At 32.6% G+C, this 17,277-nt stretch overlaps 1 protein-coding gene across 1 annotated transcript; it reads left to right on the top strand.

The window, feature by feature from the left end:
- Positions 1-736: 736 nt before the first annotated feature.
- LOC111036434 (sugar transporter ERD6-like 6) lies at positions 737-16,246 on the top strand. The gene is made up of 4 exons (XM_022318448.1): positions 737-1,498; positions 7,437-7,693; positions 11,437-11,825; positions 14,701-16,246. The coding sequence occupies exons 1-4, from the start codon at positions 1,444-1,446 to the stop codon at positions 15,395-15,397; spliced, it is 1,398 nt and encodes a 465-aa protein (XP_022174140.1). The 5' UTR covers positions 737-1,443; the 3' UTR covers positions 15,398-16,246.
- The last annotated feature ends 1,031 nt before the right edge of the window (positions 16,247-17,277 follow it).

Here is a 17,277-nt window from a genome sequence, read left to right as displayed (position 1 = left end):
TATATTTTTATAAATATGTGTAACTCAATACCTAGTAGTTAGTTTAGTTTAAAATTTGATTGGTCGATTAGTTTCTCTAGGTATTGTTTGTTTAAGGTTTAAAAAATACCCATCAAGTATCAATATATGTTGGCAAAAACAAAACGTTGGAAATGTTGTATGAAAACTAAGTATAATTAGAAGTTTACTAAGAAAAATTAAACGACGATCGCAAAAAACTTGTGACAGACCTTGTCAGATATTTTCAGTTATTTTACAGCTTAAATTAAATATTAGATCACTTCGACATGCGTGGTTTACAAATGTCCGCAAAATCCAGAACAAAAGTTTTGATAATAAGGTTTATTCGTGATTGTAAATTAATTCTTATTTCATAAATAAACCATGACAGTTTGATAATCATCATTGAATAATAATAATAATAATAATAGTTTCATAATAAATTAAATATTTTCGTGAGCAAATAAACGATAAACTAACTTTTAATTTATTTAAATTCAGTTTTATACCTATATACATAATATTAAACATAATACGCTTGTCTCGTTTAATGCAAATATATATCACCAAGCGCTATAATACCATAACGTTTATAATGATTACGAAAAAATGTTTTTATCAAGACGTCGGCCGGACAGATAATTACTGTGACATTTATAATGAAATAAAAAACCACCGTCGGTCGCCACGTTTAATATCGTGCAATTTTTCGTCAGCCGTTCTTGATCTGGTCCCTCGGGGTATTACAATTAAAACGTTTAAGACACTTCTTGACGAAAAACGTTTTCGGCCGTCGCTTGTGTCACGCCTCGGGCGTTGTACCGTCATCATCATTATTCATTAACAATATAAATTATAAACGATGATAATTAATTTATCAATAATAGTAATAACGAGAAGAAGAATCTTTATCGTCATCGGCCGAAACGCGGCGCATTATGGTGTTTAGTCTTGAAAATGTAACGCGATATAATGTTATTCGTACATATTTCGATAATATCGTATGAACGGCACCACTGCATGATAAAAAATCACAGGCGGAGGCGGTGTCGAATGATAACAACGTCTGACAATATTGTAGCGTAACATGTGGCCGCCGCCGGCCGGCGTCCACACGCGTCACGCAACAATTTCTCGGAGCATCGGTTAGTGATGCAGCGGTTACTCACAGTCTATATTTTCGTCTCGATGGTCGGCGCAATAAGTCGCGTCTAACTCTTGACCGCCTATCGATGGTCTTCGCTCGCCCGACATGATCCGCCGTCCATTACAATTATATCATTACAGCAGCCACCAGCTACAGTAGTCGGTCCATCGGCGATCGGCGGGTGACGGCTGTCGAAACTGTCCAAGTATCGGAAATCCAACAAAACAGCTGTTCATATATAAATATATAGTCACTGCGGGATACGCGAGGATACTAGAACATCACGGGATAATAGGATGGACCTTTGCCAATTCTCCGGCTCGTCCAGACAGATCGCCGCGTGCATTGTCGGTTGGTCGATTCAACTAAAATATTATAATGTTATAATACGCTTTTAAGACATATTATATAATTACGATATTACTGGGTCTGTGTACCTACCCAGTGGCGTATTTTAAATGTTGTTATTTTTTTATACGAATATATTTTAAGCAGGCCACAAATCGTGCAGTCTGGAATTTACCCATTTTCAGCCGACCAATTTGAGAAACGGGCGAAATTATCATAATATTAGATTTTTGAATACCTACACAAATGTATGTGATTCAAATTACGCCACTGGGTAGTCCCCTGACATCAACCCTCTGAAAACCGATAAACCGATTTTTCCTCATTCGTTATTACCTCATAATTTATAATATTGGACCATCATTTTTTACTGTACCTTGCTGACTTACGATCGTCATCCACGTGTATACATTCTATAAATAATATTATGAAACTTCACCTATGCATAAATTGTTTTTTTTTTAATAATATTATATTACAACGTATGTAACCTAAAATGTATTATTTACATTGACGAGTCGGGTTTCTATATTATATTATATCGTGTACACTGTACATAATATTATTCATAATAATTAGAACGGTAAAATAATAACCAATGATGATGTACGCCGCTCTTATTATCATAAAACACAATAAACCTTGCAATATTAAAATCAAATCCGTGTAATACTGTGGCATAGAAAAAACAACTACAACTCGTTTGTGTGAAAAAAAAAACACAACTCGATAGCGCACATAAATTTTGGCAACCTGTAACGAAAATCCCTAGTATTAAAACTTGTTTGCACACACATTTTCCTACTCCTTCATATTTTAAATTATTTGTATAGTGGAATTTATTTTCAATATTTTTATATGAGTATTATGCGGTCGATAGTTTAATTTTTATATTTACTCCACATATTTTGTAAGTATTCTTCCATACATACGGTTTCCTTGTTTTGATAATGGATTACATTGTTTTGTATTGAGTTTATTTTAAAATCCGTTTTACTTTGGATTTGCAAGAGTATATCAATATAACTTGATGTTTGTGTGGATGTGGTAAAATTGGTTATTATAATGTTTATGAAAACTTTCTGCGCTATTCGTCGTTTTGGGATTCCCATTTGGTTCACAAACCCATAAAATTGGCGAAAAATTGCTGTTAGAGTCGATTTAATTTTGACTTAACTATACGTCCTTATTAAAGAGTTGATGTCTACGATGTCTATTACTGAAACTATACTAAAAGTAAGTAGGTACGGAAAATCCAAAATGATATAATATAATCTACACAATCGATTATAAGATTTTATTGCTATCGAATATTTGATGCTTTGTACTGCAGTCTGTAATGATATATACATATGTGTCGTTGTGCCTTGTGAGCAAACGAGTTGCAGCGAAAAAAAAAGTATTCGCAATATTATTCGGTCGTAATAATAATTGTTTATATTGTAGATATGGGTACTATTGTACTGTTGAAGTGTGTTGTACCTATATCTTATAGTCCCAGATGCTTTTTTTATTATTTATCCCCCTTCGAATCTTGAAAAAAAATACACAAATACGATATTTTAGTTCAAGGCAGTGTAGTTGCGTATTATAGTCGCTATTTGTTACTTTATGTATTATATTCAAGATTAACCGTCACTGTAACAACAAAATATTATTGTAAATTCTAGACATATGTCTAACGTCTATGCTTGTAATTGGTTCCACCTGTTTAAAATTTAAATATACAAAATACAAATAAATACATAAGTAAATAGGATTTAATTTCGGTTGCGGGAGATGTTATATAGAAATACTGAGTCGAGATTCCCGATATTGTAACAATAAATTAATAATAATAATTTTTCACACGTTTTATTTTCAGGAGGGTTAAACCCATAACCCCCCCCCCCCTATATTCAATACTGTTGTAGTGGTATTGACAAGTTAGGGCAAAAGTTAGGTTTATTCAAACTGTTTATGTTATCAAGTTGATTTTGAGTTTTGGATTCTTACTAATGTAACTTTATACACATTAGTTCTGTAATGATGTAGAGCCGAAGAGTCAATAGATTTAAGTTCAAATTAAACTGCTGTTTTATTAAATTAAATCAAAGTTGAATAGATCCCTAGTTTAAGTAGATGTATAAATTGTCATTTCATTTACACAGATTTATTTATTTTCATTGTTTTCACCATAAGATTTGGTAATTAGTTTTTACAATATAATTTTTGATCATTGCGTGATAATTAAATTATCTTATCTCAACAAAATAAAATACATTTTTTAAACTATATCTACATTCTACACAGCCTTATATTTGAAGAAGTATTTTTGTTATATATTAATGCACAAAATGCAGTTTATTGTTCTATATTTTTTATGAACTTACATATAGTATCACTAATTGAAACTTGAAACTTAACATTCAGATTAACTGAGTTAATCTTGTAGTTGAACAAAAAATACCATATAGTATCTACTGTAACACTATTACAATCCACGTGTGAAATTATAGATACGCGAAAATGCTAAATCGAATGAAGTAGACTGTTTCAGTAGTGCAACCAGAACTTTTTCTAGGAGTCAGTATTTAATTTAAGGTACTGAACTTTGCAATTGTTCTTTAATGTAGTTTTGTAAACATTTTGTTATCATAATGTTTATCATCTTCAAAATCTTTACTTGTTTATAACTTATCCATGTTTTATTCTAGATTAAAAAAATATTCTTAATATATTATTTTTACTGCTAATTGGTGGTGTGGGATCTCGACCTAATCATTTATTAGATTGTTTATTCTACAAAAAAAAAAAAAACTTTAGGACGAATTATTTTTTGGTCCAAATTATTACACTCATTTAAACTATCGCCAATCCCTCATAAATGTACCAATGGACTTCATTTTTGTTTATAGCCGGTGACATAATACTGGAGAGAGTATATTGATATAGCTGCAGTGCCTATACGAGTATCGCCCTTATTTAATTATTATGTCTTAGCTGTTTTTTAATTAATGACGTATTTCTCTTATCTCTGAGAGCGAGCATAACGATGAGACATAACTGTATTATTAATTGGACTTTGAATAAGACAGCATGCAACAACGGGACTAGCGAGAATATAAGACACATTTAAAATTTTTAACAATAGATATTCATTAGTAAAAGGAAGGAAATAAGGTGGGCTCCATGTATCATAATTCATAAATCTAATTAGTTGACAGTTATGCGCATTGTTGGGTGGCAAACTTTGAAATATAAAAAGAGCAGCAAAACGATAAGAACCATACACGAAATGAAAACGTACACTGGCAGCAAGTAGGGGAAAAAATCTACATTAAAATGCTTGACAGCAAAAACGTAGAATTCCCTCGAACTCTATGATAAACCAGTGTCAAAGTTTAACGTGTGCACTGTGCATGGCAGTTAGACAAATTTGGCAAACATTTTCCAAAACTAAATCCAATACGATTGAACCAATTAAATCCCACTTAACCATCCACTGCAATAGCTCGCCAATCCAGGATATAGGTTTACCGTAAAATATCGTTAAACCGGAATGTATCTATGCACATGGCACACGAAACAATGGAATAATAAATTATTAAACTTTTTAAAACCAGTCTCTACAATTATTTTATTACTCCATCATATTTGGTCATACACCAAGTATAGAGTAGGATAGCCATAAGTACACCTTTTATTCTAAAAATTATCAACTACTTAATATAATAATATTTGTAAAATGTATTCTTAGTAAGTACTTCCTAAGTGTTTCATTATCATATTATTAATAAATAATTGGTTTGTATATGTATCCTGATTTATTTCCAGTGTAGGCATGTATTAGTAGGTATAGTATTCATAGTGTTGTAATATCATTAACATTAATAAAATGTAGGTATAGTCTTAATTTCAAAATTATTAATTATTAAAATAGAATTCACACAAATGGTTGTCATCGAATAAAAAATTCAACTTATCGAATATTTTAGATTTTGTTTGTAGCAAACAATAACTTGTAATGGGTATTTGGAAATTATTCTAATTGTTATTGCTGTAGTAATTATTTTACTCTATCAATTATTATACATAATTGTGTTATTTGTTTTACAGACAACTTAATCACTTGGTTTGTTAAATAAATAATTATTTATACAATAAATGCTTTGTAGACTAGATGATATTTATAATCAAATAAAACGGAATTTAATCGGTTTACAGAGGTTATCGTCAAACATAACGGAAAGCTGCTGACATTTTTTTTATGGGTATTATGAAATTTCGTTTTAACGATATTTTACTACATACATATTGTACACATTAGTTGCTGTATGTTGCATCCGATGACGCGATTTATACCACTGGATGAATCACCTAATATTATTTTTTCCCTTAATGAATGTATTCATATTATATATCTGGAATTTTTAAATGGAACTCATAAAAACTTAATACTTTGAATTTTGTATACCATTCAAGAAGTGATAAATTAATTTATATATTGAAAAAATAAAGTCAGTAGTCACTTATAAAATACATAATAAATGATTGATTGTAAAATTTTAATTTTGAAAAGCTATTGGTATAGTATTATTGTGATATAGGTACAGTCACAGGGGCAGACTGGCTCTTTCAGAGTGGCATAGGATTTTTTTTTTGAAGTGACCCAAAACCACTGTCTAAGGTTTATTTTCAAAAACCGATATCCCATAAATATTGCCCTTTCATTATTATTTTTGTCAGTTTTTATAAGAACACTATTATTTTAATATAAAAATCCTATTAATTTACTTATACAACCAAACTGCCCGGCCCTAGTAGGCCCCATAGTTAGATTATTCGACAAAACCTATGGGAAATTTCCCGATCTCTCAATCTGCCAGTCCATCCATGAGTACAATCAACATTAATAAAAAAAATTTTTTATTACTAAAACAAAATCATTTACAATATAATGATAATAGAAATATTAATAATGAATCCTATTCTTTTAAAATGTTCACATCAGTCACCAAGATTTTATCTTATGCAGGTAAATATAAATTTACTCGCCTAAACAGTATAAATGATAGTCACCCAAACAGACTTAATTTTTTGGTAAAAATTATTACCTTCGCCCAAACAATCACCTCCCATTCGAACTAGTAGCTTTTGAATTATTTAACTATGTGTGTGTATAATATTGGTCCACGGTTACAACATGTTTGAAAGATATTGGGTCTATAATCTATAAAGAAATAGGCTGACAACTGAGAGGAAGGTCCGAAGTGCAACATCGTTTGAACAATTTAGCATGCAACTTAAGACTATTAATACCCATTATTAGCACTAGAGCGAGAAAGAGAGAAAAATAAATCCAATTGGTAACATAGATAACAATAGTTTCAGAAAATAGATAGCACACACTTTACCAAGTCTCATCAATCATCATATGCACAGGCTAGCACATCTACCTATTGACTAGGTCAGGGGTGGTGAACCTTTTTTGGGTCAAGTGCCTTAATTTAAAACAAAATTGTTAAAATCTAATTGAGTGCCTCTCCTCCGAAAAAGGCATTTTTACACTGGCATTAAAAAAAGTTAAGCAATAATTACTATACACGTTTTATTACGCTTTTATTTGTTAACTTTTATTTTATGAAATACGGACAAAATATTATGAAATATGTTAAAAAAAATATTTTAACTAGTTTTGACGTGCCATTGAAATTTGGCCGTCGTGCCTATTTTGGCACCCGTGCCATAGGTTCGCCACCCCGGGACTAGGTCATACCTTTCTTACAATGTTAGCCCTTGGCTAGCTTTAACAGAGTATGGCGGGGGACGTGCAGTACTACAGTTCATATATATATTATCAACTCGTCTATCCAGCACACCATCATGCTACGGTCTGTCCACCGTCCCTCCCCTCCCACCCGGGTGTGTGCCGTTAATTTATGGTGTTGCGTTCCCATAGCGTCGTTTCCCGTGTTCATGGCGGGAATCGTGCTCGGATGGCCATCGCCGGTCATGGAGTACATGTTGGCCGGACGGGCGCCCCTGTCGCTGACTCCGGCTCAGATGTCGTGGATGGTCGCGTGCATCGACATCGGCAACTTCGCCATGGCCGTGCCCGCGGGATGGCTGATGGACCTGATCGGCCGCAAGTACGCCGTCACCACGTCTGCACCGCTCATGTTGACAGGATGGATGTTCATAATATTTGGACGACAAGTAAGTATAATCATATTATAATATATTTTATAATGTCGTGCGCATGTTTTACACGTCGTCACCGCCGCCAATCCCATTACTGCTGCGTCTGACATCACAGACTCGAATTGAATTATTTCACTCGTATATGACGCTAATTATTCATAATAATATTGTAATGTAATTATTTAGTACGGTAGTTCACTTGCCATTTCCTGTTTGCAACGATATCCGTTGTTCAGCGAGTACATACCTACCTAGGTATTAGGTAGATGGTAAAAGCTTAGTTGATACAATCAAATATAATATATGACATGAAATTCGTCTCAGCCGCAGTAGGCTGCAGTTAGAACTTAATATAATTATCTATACTTGATATTTCCATTACATATTATGGTTAACGTTGCCGATTTTCACCGTACGGTTCGTTTTACTAAATATATCATTAACAAGCAAGTAGAAACTATGACAGGAAAATCGAATGCGTCAACGCTATCGATTATATTTAATGTATGCGTTGATGTATACCTGGTCTTTAAGTATTGTTGTATAGTATTTCGGTCGTGCGGCGATTTTTGCTGTTATGCCACGCGGGACACTTTTTTTGAGGGAGAGAGAAAGAGAACTCTATATTGTAATTGGTTTTAGTTAGGTAAACTCGTGTACGCACGGATGGTTGGGTGTGGAAAAGTTAGGCGACCCGAAGGCGACCCGGTGACCCGTGTGCATCGACCTCCAATATATTATACGCATGAAGGTATAGGAAGTATATATATAAGTAATCTCCTATATAAGTGACGCATTGCCAGAATCCAAAATTCAGTCATCAGAATCGCATTTAGATATCTTACATTGTATTAAAAATTATTTAGTACTAATTTTTTTTTAAATACAAATTATTAACAAGATAAACAGCACCACTAACCTACTTGAATTATATATCTCTGGGTACTATAAATATTATAAATTATATAACAATAAAATTACACATATCTCTGATTTCTTTTTATCTCCAACACACACAAAGTTAACACGTTTTTTATATACAAATGGAACATTTGTTTTTTATAAACTATCTATTGTTTAACTGTTAATATGAATTCATACTTAGGCTTATAAATAATAGACATGATACAAATAAAGATTTATTTCAAATTAAAACATTAGTATAATTAACTATTCTTACATTTATTAAAAATGTTTAATATTGCAATTATTAGGTAGTTATATGGTTATAATGAGGATTGTTGTATGTGCTAACCAGTTTGGGGCACACAAATTTATATCAAACAAAAAATTAAAAACAGTATGATATTTATAATAATAGGCCAATGAAACAAATGTGCTGAGGTAGCGCATTGTTCAATTATATTTAAGCACGTAAGCACCGAGGCATGGCCGTATGTTTGATTGTGTCTGATATTTTTGTGTTTGTATTTAATAATAAAAGATAATTCAAATAGTTGTGGATTATTATATATTTTTTGGTACCTTTCAAAAGATAGGATAAACATTATATTATACAATAATATAAACATTGGACATTAATTAAATCAATTTTTTTGAAAATAATAGAATAATTTTATAAACCTTAGTTAACAAATATGATCGAACAGCCATAAAAATACATTTGTATATTTTACCGTAACTTTAAAATATTTATATAGTTTTTTTTTCAGATACATCCGTTACATCATTTTCATTTTTAATACCGCGTTTGAAATGTCAAGATATATCTTTAGGCTTTGTGTTCGTTTTGGTATGATTATATTTTTGTAGGCGTTATAAAGTATTTGTCACAAAGAGAAAATTATTCATATTTTGATAAAAAAAAAAGAAATTAAAATATGAAAAATGAATAACAAAAACACTATAATGACGTTGTCGTGAAACAAATGCTGTGTGTACAGTGTTCAAAAAAAACACAGTAGAGACGTAATCATAATAATCATAATAATAATTAAGTTTTAAAATCAGTGACATTTCCAGCACAATAATCTAAACGGATCACTACACAATTTAAAGAGTCTGCTCTCGAAAATGGCGCTACTATACTGTAATAATTTGAAGTAGCAGTCTGTCTGCAAAGGCATTAAAAAACAATCACAATAATAATAATAACGCATATTATAATATTATTTTATAATATGCAAACGTGTTGGAAACGAAAATCAACGCCACCGTACCGTTTTATATTGTCCAATACAGTGCGATGGAGTAATATTGTATATGAAACTGCACAAAATTAGTTCAACACGATACGATAATATTACAACGTTCGTTTGGAAATTCGCAAAAAAAAAAAACCGGGCTGAGTATATTATTATTAAGCGCGCTGGCGCATTAATATATACACGCCTGCGGGGTTGGGTCGTTTGAAAACTGCGTTGTTTCGGGAAATAAAATAATTTCCATGTTTGTGGTGCGGTGAAAATATTATAATGTGTTATTCTCGCCGTACAAGCAAATACACACACTCGCACACACACATGTCACATGCACACACACACACACACACACACACACACACACATATATTATACCAACCCAAACATATAATAATAATAATAACAAAGTAACACGCTCGGCAATTTATCATTACGGGGGCGCTGAGAGATTGTATTCAAACAATGAATATTAACGTCATATTATACGGAAACCGTTGTTTCCAAAACGCGTCGTCGCCGTTGCCGTTACCGTCGTTTTCGGATCCCTCGTGACCACGGTATAGGGTGAATAATATATAATAATAATAAAAAAAAAATAACATGTTCGGATTCCGCGTAAGGGGTATTTTGCGGAAATCAGCAATCTAAATACGAAACTTCGAATTGAATGTCATATTAATATATTATACAACTATTGCGATTTTTTTCAAAGAGGCATTTAGAAATTATTCTTTAATTTCGTTATTCAGAAATATGAAATCAATTAAATCATGGCGTATAATATTAAATATATTATAGATATTTATTGTACCTATATTATTTTTTTTTATTTGTCTTATACAACTCTGCAGCAAAAGCCATTAGTTACATAAAGTTACTTAATTTCTAGTTCAATTTAATTAATTATTATGATTATGTATGGTCGAATAGTTATGTATTTGCACGCAATTTCTATAAGCGTAAAATCAAAAAAAAAGGAGGGCTGCAGTAGAAATTTGTCTCTTAACATAAAATATGTGTTCTTAATTCCCTATGTAATTGCATATTCGGAAACTACATCGTTGTTAATTTGTTCACAAAAACCATTTTTATAATTCAAACATGGCCATCACAAAATAGTTCAAATTCAAAAGTTTTTCAAGTGTTAATATTAATTATCACATAATCATTAGCATGTGCTTGCGTGACCATACCCCTAAATTTCACTTCCCCCCCCCCCTACAAATATCGTTTTTCGAACGAATATATAGCAATAGTGTTTTGAAAACAGGTCAGGTATATACGCCTACTAAATATTTTCCTAAAAATTTTGAAAGTTTAAATATATGGGCTTTGGGGATATGTTTATAAGAATATCAAATAAACTAAACAAAATCAACGGTACATTTTATAATAATGTATGCTCAATGAGCCTATGATTAATCATATAATATAATGATTATAATATAGATTATGGTCTTGAAGTAGACTTACGTGTCATCACAAATGTTTGGAAAAAAAACTTCATATATGATTAACCATGATGATTAAAGTTTTCAAGGATTAAACTTATAATTAAATTATAAAACTATAAATTCATTATATTCCACGTTTCAGGCTTGGTGTCTGTTCGTGGCCAGGCTGCTCCAGGGGGCCGCCGTGGGAATCGCATGGGTGGTGGTTCCGGCGTACGTCGGTGAGATGGCCAGCTTCCAGATACGTGGCAAGCTCAGCCTGTTGGTGCAGCTCAGCTACGCGTTTGGCCTGCTGTTCTCGTACTCGGCTGGTTGGTTTCTAGCCGACTATATCGCACTGACCGCCGCGTCAGCTTGCGTCGCGGTCGTGTCCGGAGCGCTGTTCCTGTTCCTGCCGGAGTCGCCGTACTATCTGATGCTGGACGGTCGACCGGAAGAGGCGGCCGTGTGCCTGTGGTCTCTGCGGAGTTACACTGACGATGATCTACAGGCCGAACTGTTGTCCGTTAAAAGCTCCATTTCAAACGACAGGTATAAATGTGTCACACTAATGCGTGTGCATTACAGCGGGTGTTGTTTGTAGGAAATTTAAATTTTTGAAATGTTCATTCAAAAAAATACGTTCTGAATTGGAAATGGTAGGCTGTCGGAAACTCCAGAAGAAAAACTTTGAAAAAGTTATTTGTTGAATTTATAATATTATCAAGTTCCTTATCGAGTTAATATAACAATGATGACGTCCAGGCAAATTGAATAGAACACTTTCTCCGAGTAAACGGCAATGTCAAGTTATATCTAGTTTCAAATTATAACGATGACTGCTCTGGCGTATAAAGGTGCTATTATAGTGACAATCGTCCGTAAACTGCATTATAAGTATAACCATACAATACAATATATATTACATATTATGCAAAATCGTGTGTGTCTATATTGTGTCATCGTGTCCCTCTACAACTTTAGTGCCGCTGTCTTGTTTGCGAAGAAGCGTTTCTTTTTTTGCCAGTAGAAGTTTCCATAATATACAACCTACATCAAATTCAGTAAACCCCGATGGGTACATATAACGTACATTTGCGATGAGAGTAGAGCGTGTTCGAATGTCATGAGAAGCATCCACATTAGGGATTTTTATCGTATCATTTATATTCACGGACTTAGGCGGCTATACGCCGTTCATATCGTCGTTCAAATGTTTGTATAAAATATAATTCAATATAATAAATATATGTGTGTATATATATATATATATTATATATGTACGTATATATATATATATCAACTATCTCGCTTGTATTTTATGGTCTAAATATATAAGTATATATGTGTATATACAGTTGATGTATGTGAAATTAATACTTATTTAGGTGTCCATATTTTTTTATTTTTTTTTTTTCGTTATAATAATTAATACCCTATTTATATTCGTTTTACAAATTGTACATATTTTAAAATATGCTTCTACATAATATAACGTATAGGCACACATGATATTACGTACAGTTTATCCTTAGAGGAACGCATCTCTGATATGTATAAATACAATATTATAATTTATAATATACATTGTATACACTCGCGCGCATACAGAACAGTATAATATAATGCAATAATATTAATGTGTGTCGTTGAAACCTGCAGGGAGTATAGGCCTCTGGGTTTTTTTATTTAATAAATACGTTTACTCGAGGTGTATCCTTACCAAATTAATTTTTATTCCCTCTGAGGCACACAACACGAAAAAGTTTGTAATTGCATTAAACGTGATGTTTATTACCTACCAATAAAATAAAAAAAGTCAACAGTTATGCGCAAGTTATGTGTTTAAATAAAATTACATTTTTAAAACAAGAGCTCATATTTTTATGTCAACGCCAATATCAAAATATATGAATAATAAAACTACGTTTTCAGTGATACAATCATTACTTCATGTTGAAATTATAAGCATAAACATTCTTTTAAGCAGGTAAACACGATGTTTTTTTGTTCACAACAAAGGTATAATTTATTTTCTTAGAAGTAAACATATTATACAAAATAGGGTTGAAAAACTCTAATGTTAACAAAGACAACGAATAAAGGTTAGTGTGTTATTGTGTGTACAAACAATAATATGGTAAGATAAAATAAATGTACGAGTGTCGAGTACCTACTACCTATTTAAAATAAACTTTAAGTTGTTAACATTGTTTTGATATTAGGTATAAGCAATAAATGTATACTACTACTCGTATTTACGTTCAAGTTAAATAATATTATACATTGTACAATAAAAAGTGTGAACAAATGCCGAGGTTGGCCATATTATCATATTCAATCGATTTTGGTGACTATTTCCTACCTATTATCTAGGTATTCATCAACGATTAATAACATCATTAAATATTTATACTATTAATATATTTTTTATAAAGTATATGAATGTCACGCTATACTTTAATCAAAACGATTGAGTTAGGTTCGTTACAAGTACATTTTTTGTTATTTTCTGTTATTATTAAAGGTAGGGTTTTTTAATATTTTTTTACGCCGTGACTTTTTTATGTACCTATTCTGCAACGTGTTTGTGAACAACTTTTTAAATTAATTTACCAGTATTCGGTTGAGATTGTCTTGAGGGAATTGTGTTTATCGCTTCGCTTTTTTTTTTTTTTTGATCTCGTCAAACGGTACACCAACAAAAGGAAAGCCGTGTAAATATTTATAGCAATTTCGGAAGACCCGCGAGAAAAAAAAACAACTACGAAAAACAAAATTGGTTTTCCCTCTCCTACACGTGCCCCGGCGACTTCGTTCCGTATAAACTATATACATATAATATGTATCTATAATCTGCGAGCGCAGGATATAATATACCTAAAATATCGTCACCCCAGTACGGTACAACGATATGATTACAATATACTAAATCACATGAGGCCTGCTTGCAAACGTAGGTATACCGTATACCTATTTGTCTGTATTCATACAACTATCGTATTTGGATGAATTATTCCGATGCGTGATCCATGTTGGTGCTACACTTTTGAACGGTTAGAAGGCTAGATATATACGATGAATACTCTCCACCCTAAAAATAAGGCCAAGTCAAATATCATTATTATTGTTAAAATATATCAAATAAATGCACATTACACGTATGTGATCATTCGACTAAAAAAATTGAATTGGGTTTGCCCTCCGAAAATGGTTGTCTCCTATTATAGATTAGTGAAACATAAATTTCACCAGAATTTCTTGTTGAATCACTTAAATTTTTATTTCAGCTCGTACTCACTCGGAATTTCCGCCGAATTTTTAATGTTCTCCGGTGAATCGTCTCATAATTCCTTTGCATAATACACCTAATTATAATGTATGGCTAATAGAATTTATAATGTAGTTGTTGACATTATTTTAACAGGGATAAAGGGAGCGTCGGAGACCTGTTAAACAGAGACCGTCACCCGCTGGTGATCGTCATTGTGTTGGCCGTGCTGCAAATGGCCTGTGGGGCGGGAGTGTTGGAGGCGTACGCGGCATCCATCATGTCGGGCACCAATATTTCGGCCAACGCGTCCGCTGTCTACTTGGGCCTGGTCGTGTTGGTGGCAGCCGTGCCGTTCGCGCTGGTTGTGGACCGGTGCGGCCGGCGGCCACTGATGATCGTCTCGTGTTTCGGCACAGCCGCATGCCACGCGGTCATGGCCACCGTTCTCTGCCGGCGGGACGTCGTCGGCAGTAGTTGGCAGCCTCTGTTCTGGCCAATAGCTGGAGCCCAGTTCTTCATCAACATTGGTCTAATGCCCTTGCTGTCCGTCATCCAGTGCGAGTACTTCCCGTCTGACACTCGGGCCCTGGCCGACACGGCCGTCGTGATGGCCGTCACGATCACGTCCACGGTCATGATTACAAGCTACCAGCTGGTGGCCGACGCCCTCGGCGCCTCCGCAAACTTCGCTGTCTACTCGGCTGCTTCCCTGGCCGGTGGCCTATTTTGTTGCCTGTTCATGCCGGAGACCAAGCGAAAATCGTTCACTGAAATACAAATGGACTTTCACAAGACTGAACGGCTCGACAACGACATAGTTCAGAAACTGTGTGATTACCAGGAGATCTGAGCCACACACACTTATCGTATTATACGAATACTTCACTGGGTGTTTGTTGACTACGGCATTATACAAATTTAAACGTATCAAATCTTTTGATGGTGCACCTGTACAATAAATTATAAATGTACAAATTTTAAATTATGTGCCAAACGGTACGTATAAAATCGATTCATATTATATTTCAACTCAAGAATATCGTCTTCTAATTCCATTAGAAGTTGTAGAATTGTATATTGACTTATTTATTAAATTTTATTTATTTTTACATATTTTCTATTAAGACACAGATGTACCTTTATTATTATATATTTATCAACATCATTTTTAAGGTTTTGCATTTTATTGACAATGGTATTTTCAATTGCCTAGTGTTGGTACATATAATATTGTAATATTTTTTTAACGTGTCCTATGATCTGATGATCTGACTTCAACACTTTGCGTATTAGTACAGAAAATTATTACCTGTTACACTTAACTAAACTCTAGATATAATATGATAAACTGAACTATAGACTTAGTACTAAAAAATAAGGCCATAAGTAGTATACGCTTAGTAATAAACGACTGTGTCAACATTTAACAAAAACATGTTCAGGTTGTGTTTGTTGAGGGCCAAGGGGTGGCTGTACTCACAATCTGCGGCAACTTTCCGATTGTACGTATCTGCCGTCGTTGCTAGCACTGGGATGGGTGACCACTTGGGTTTTTAGCAACACATTCTTACCACACATACAAACTTGTTCCAACCAACCTTTCCCATACACAGTACCAAGCTAATGAATTTAGAAATTGAAGCCTTAATCCAAATAAAAAAAAATTGGGTTCAGAATTCAAAATTACAAATGTACAAAACCTAAAGGTCAGAAATCACAACAATTTAGTTTTAAATATGTTTTAATCAACATAAATATTAAGAAGCCCGAGTGTTTAAGGTTAAAAATATAACTTACCTATGTTTTGTATATTGTATGTACTTAAGAGAATACTTCATAAGACTATTTAAGTATAAAATAATTTATTATTTAAGTACCTATGCAGTATAATATACAAATTTTAAATTTGTATTAATTGTGTTAAAAAACATTTACTTTTAAATTATTATCATAGAGAAAATGTAATAAATAATAATTATGTTCAAAGAAAATATATGATATAATATTGCGAGTTAAATTACCCTACTACATTATTATAATAATATTATGTCCAATTTCCATCCAAACGATATTGTTTAGTAAAAAGTACTTTCGCTTTTAGAAACCCATTCTGAAGGTGTAATGTTTAAAAAATTACCAATTGCTTATTGGAGTATACAATTATAACATTCTAACGGATATCCCAGAATTCGGTTAGACATTAAATTACCACAAAATCTAATAATCGAATGAGTAAATAATATAAAATATCTACTTGTCTGTCATGCTAATTTAGAAATAAATTTGTTCATGGTAAGTTATATTTAATGAAATTATTTTAAGTCAAAAACAACAGTGTTATACGGTAAATAATAAATATTAAATTCCCGTGTAAACATCGCAATAATAAATGTAATTTACAAAATATATAATTGTGAGCAAAGTAAGAGTTACTTTTTTTGTATGTAAGCGATAACAATTGTATTTTTTTTTATATAATTTTTTGTGCCTAATATTTAAATTCATATATTTTTTCTTACACCAATGCAAATGGTTATAGTAAGTTTTTTTTTGTAAATATATATTATTATACGCCTGTCATAAACAGTACACCGTGTAAGAGTTCTAATGATTTTATGGAAATTCAATTACGTTCCACAAAATATGATTTTTTTTTTAATAACGTATTTATGATTATGAGTGTATACAAATTGTATACACCGCCGTACCACAGCGTGAATGTAAGCTATG

Source organism: Myzus persicae, unplaced genomic scaffold (genome assembly GCF_001856785.1).
Source record: "Myzus persicae strain clone G006 unplaced genomic scaffold, MPER_G0061.0, whole genome shotgun sequence".
NCBI lineage: Eukaryota > Metazoa > Arthropoda > Insecta > Hemiptera > Aphididae > Myzus > Myzus persicae.
This window is presented reverse-complemented; position numbering and strand designations above follow the sequence as displayed.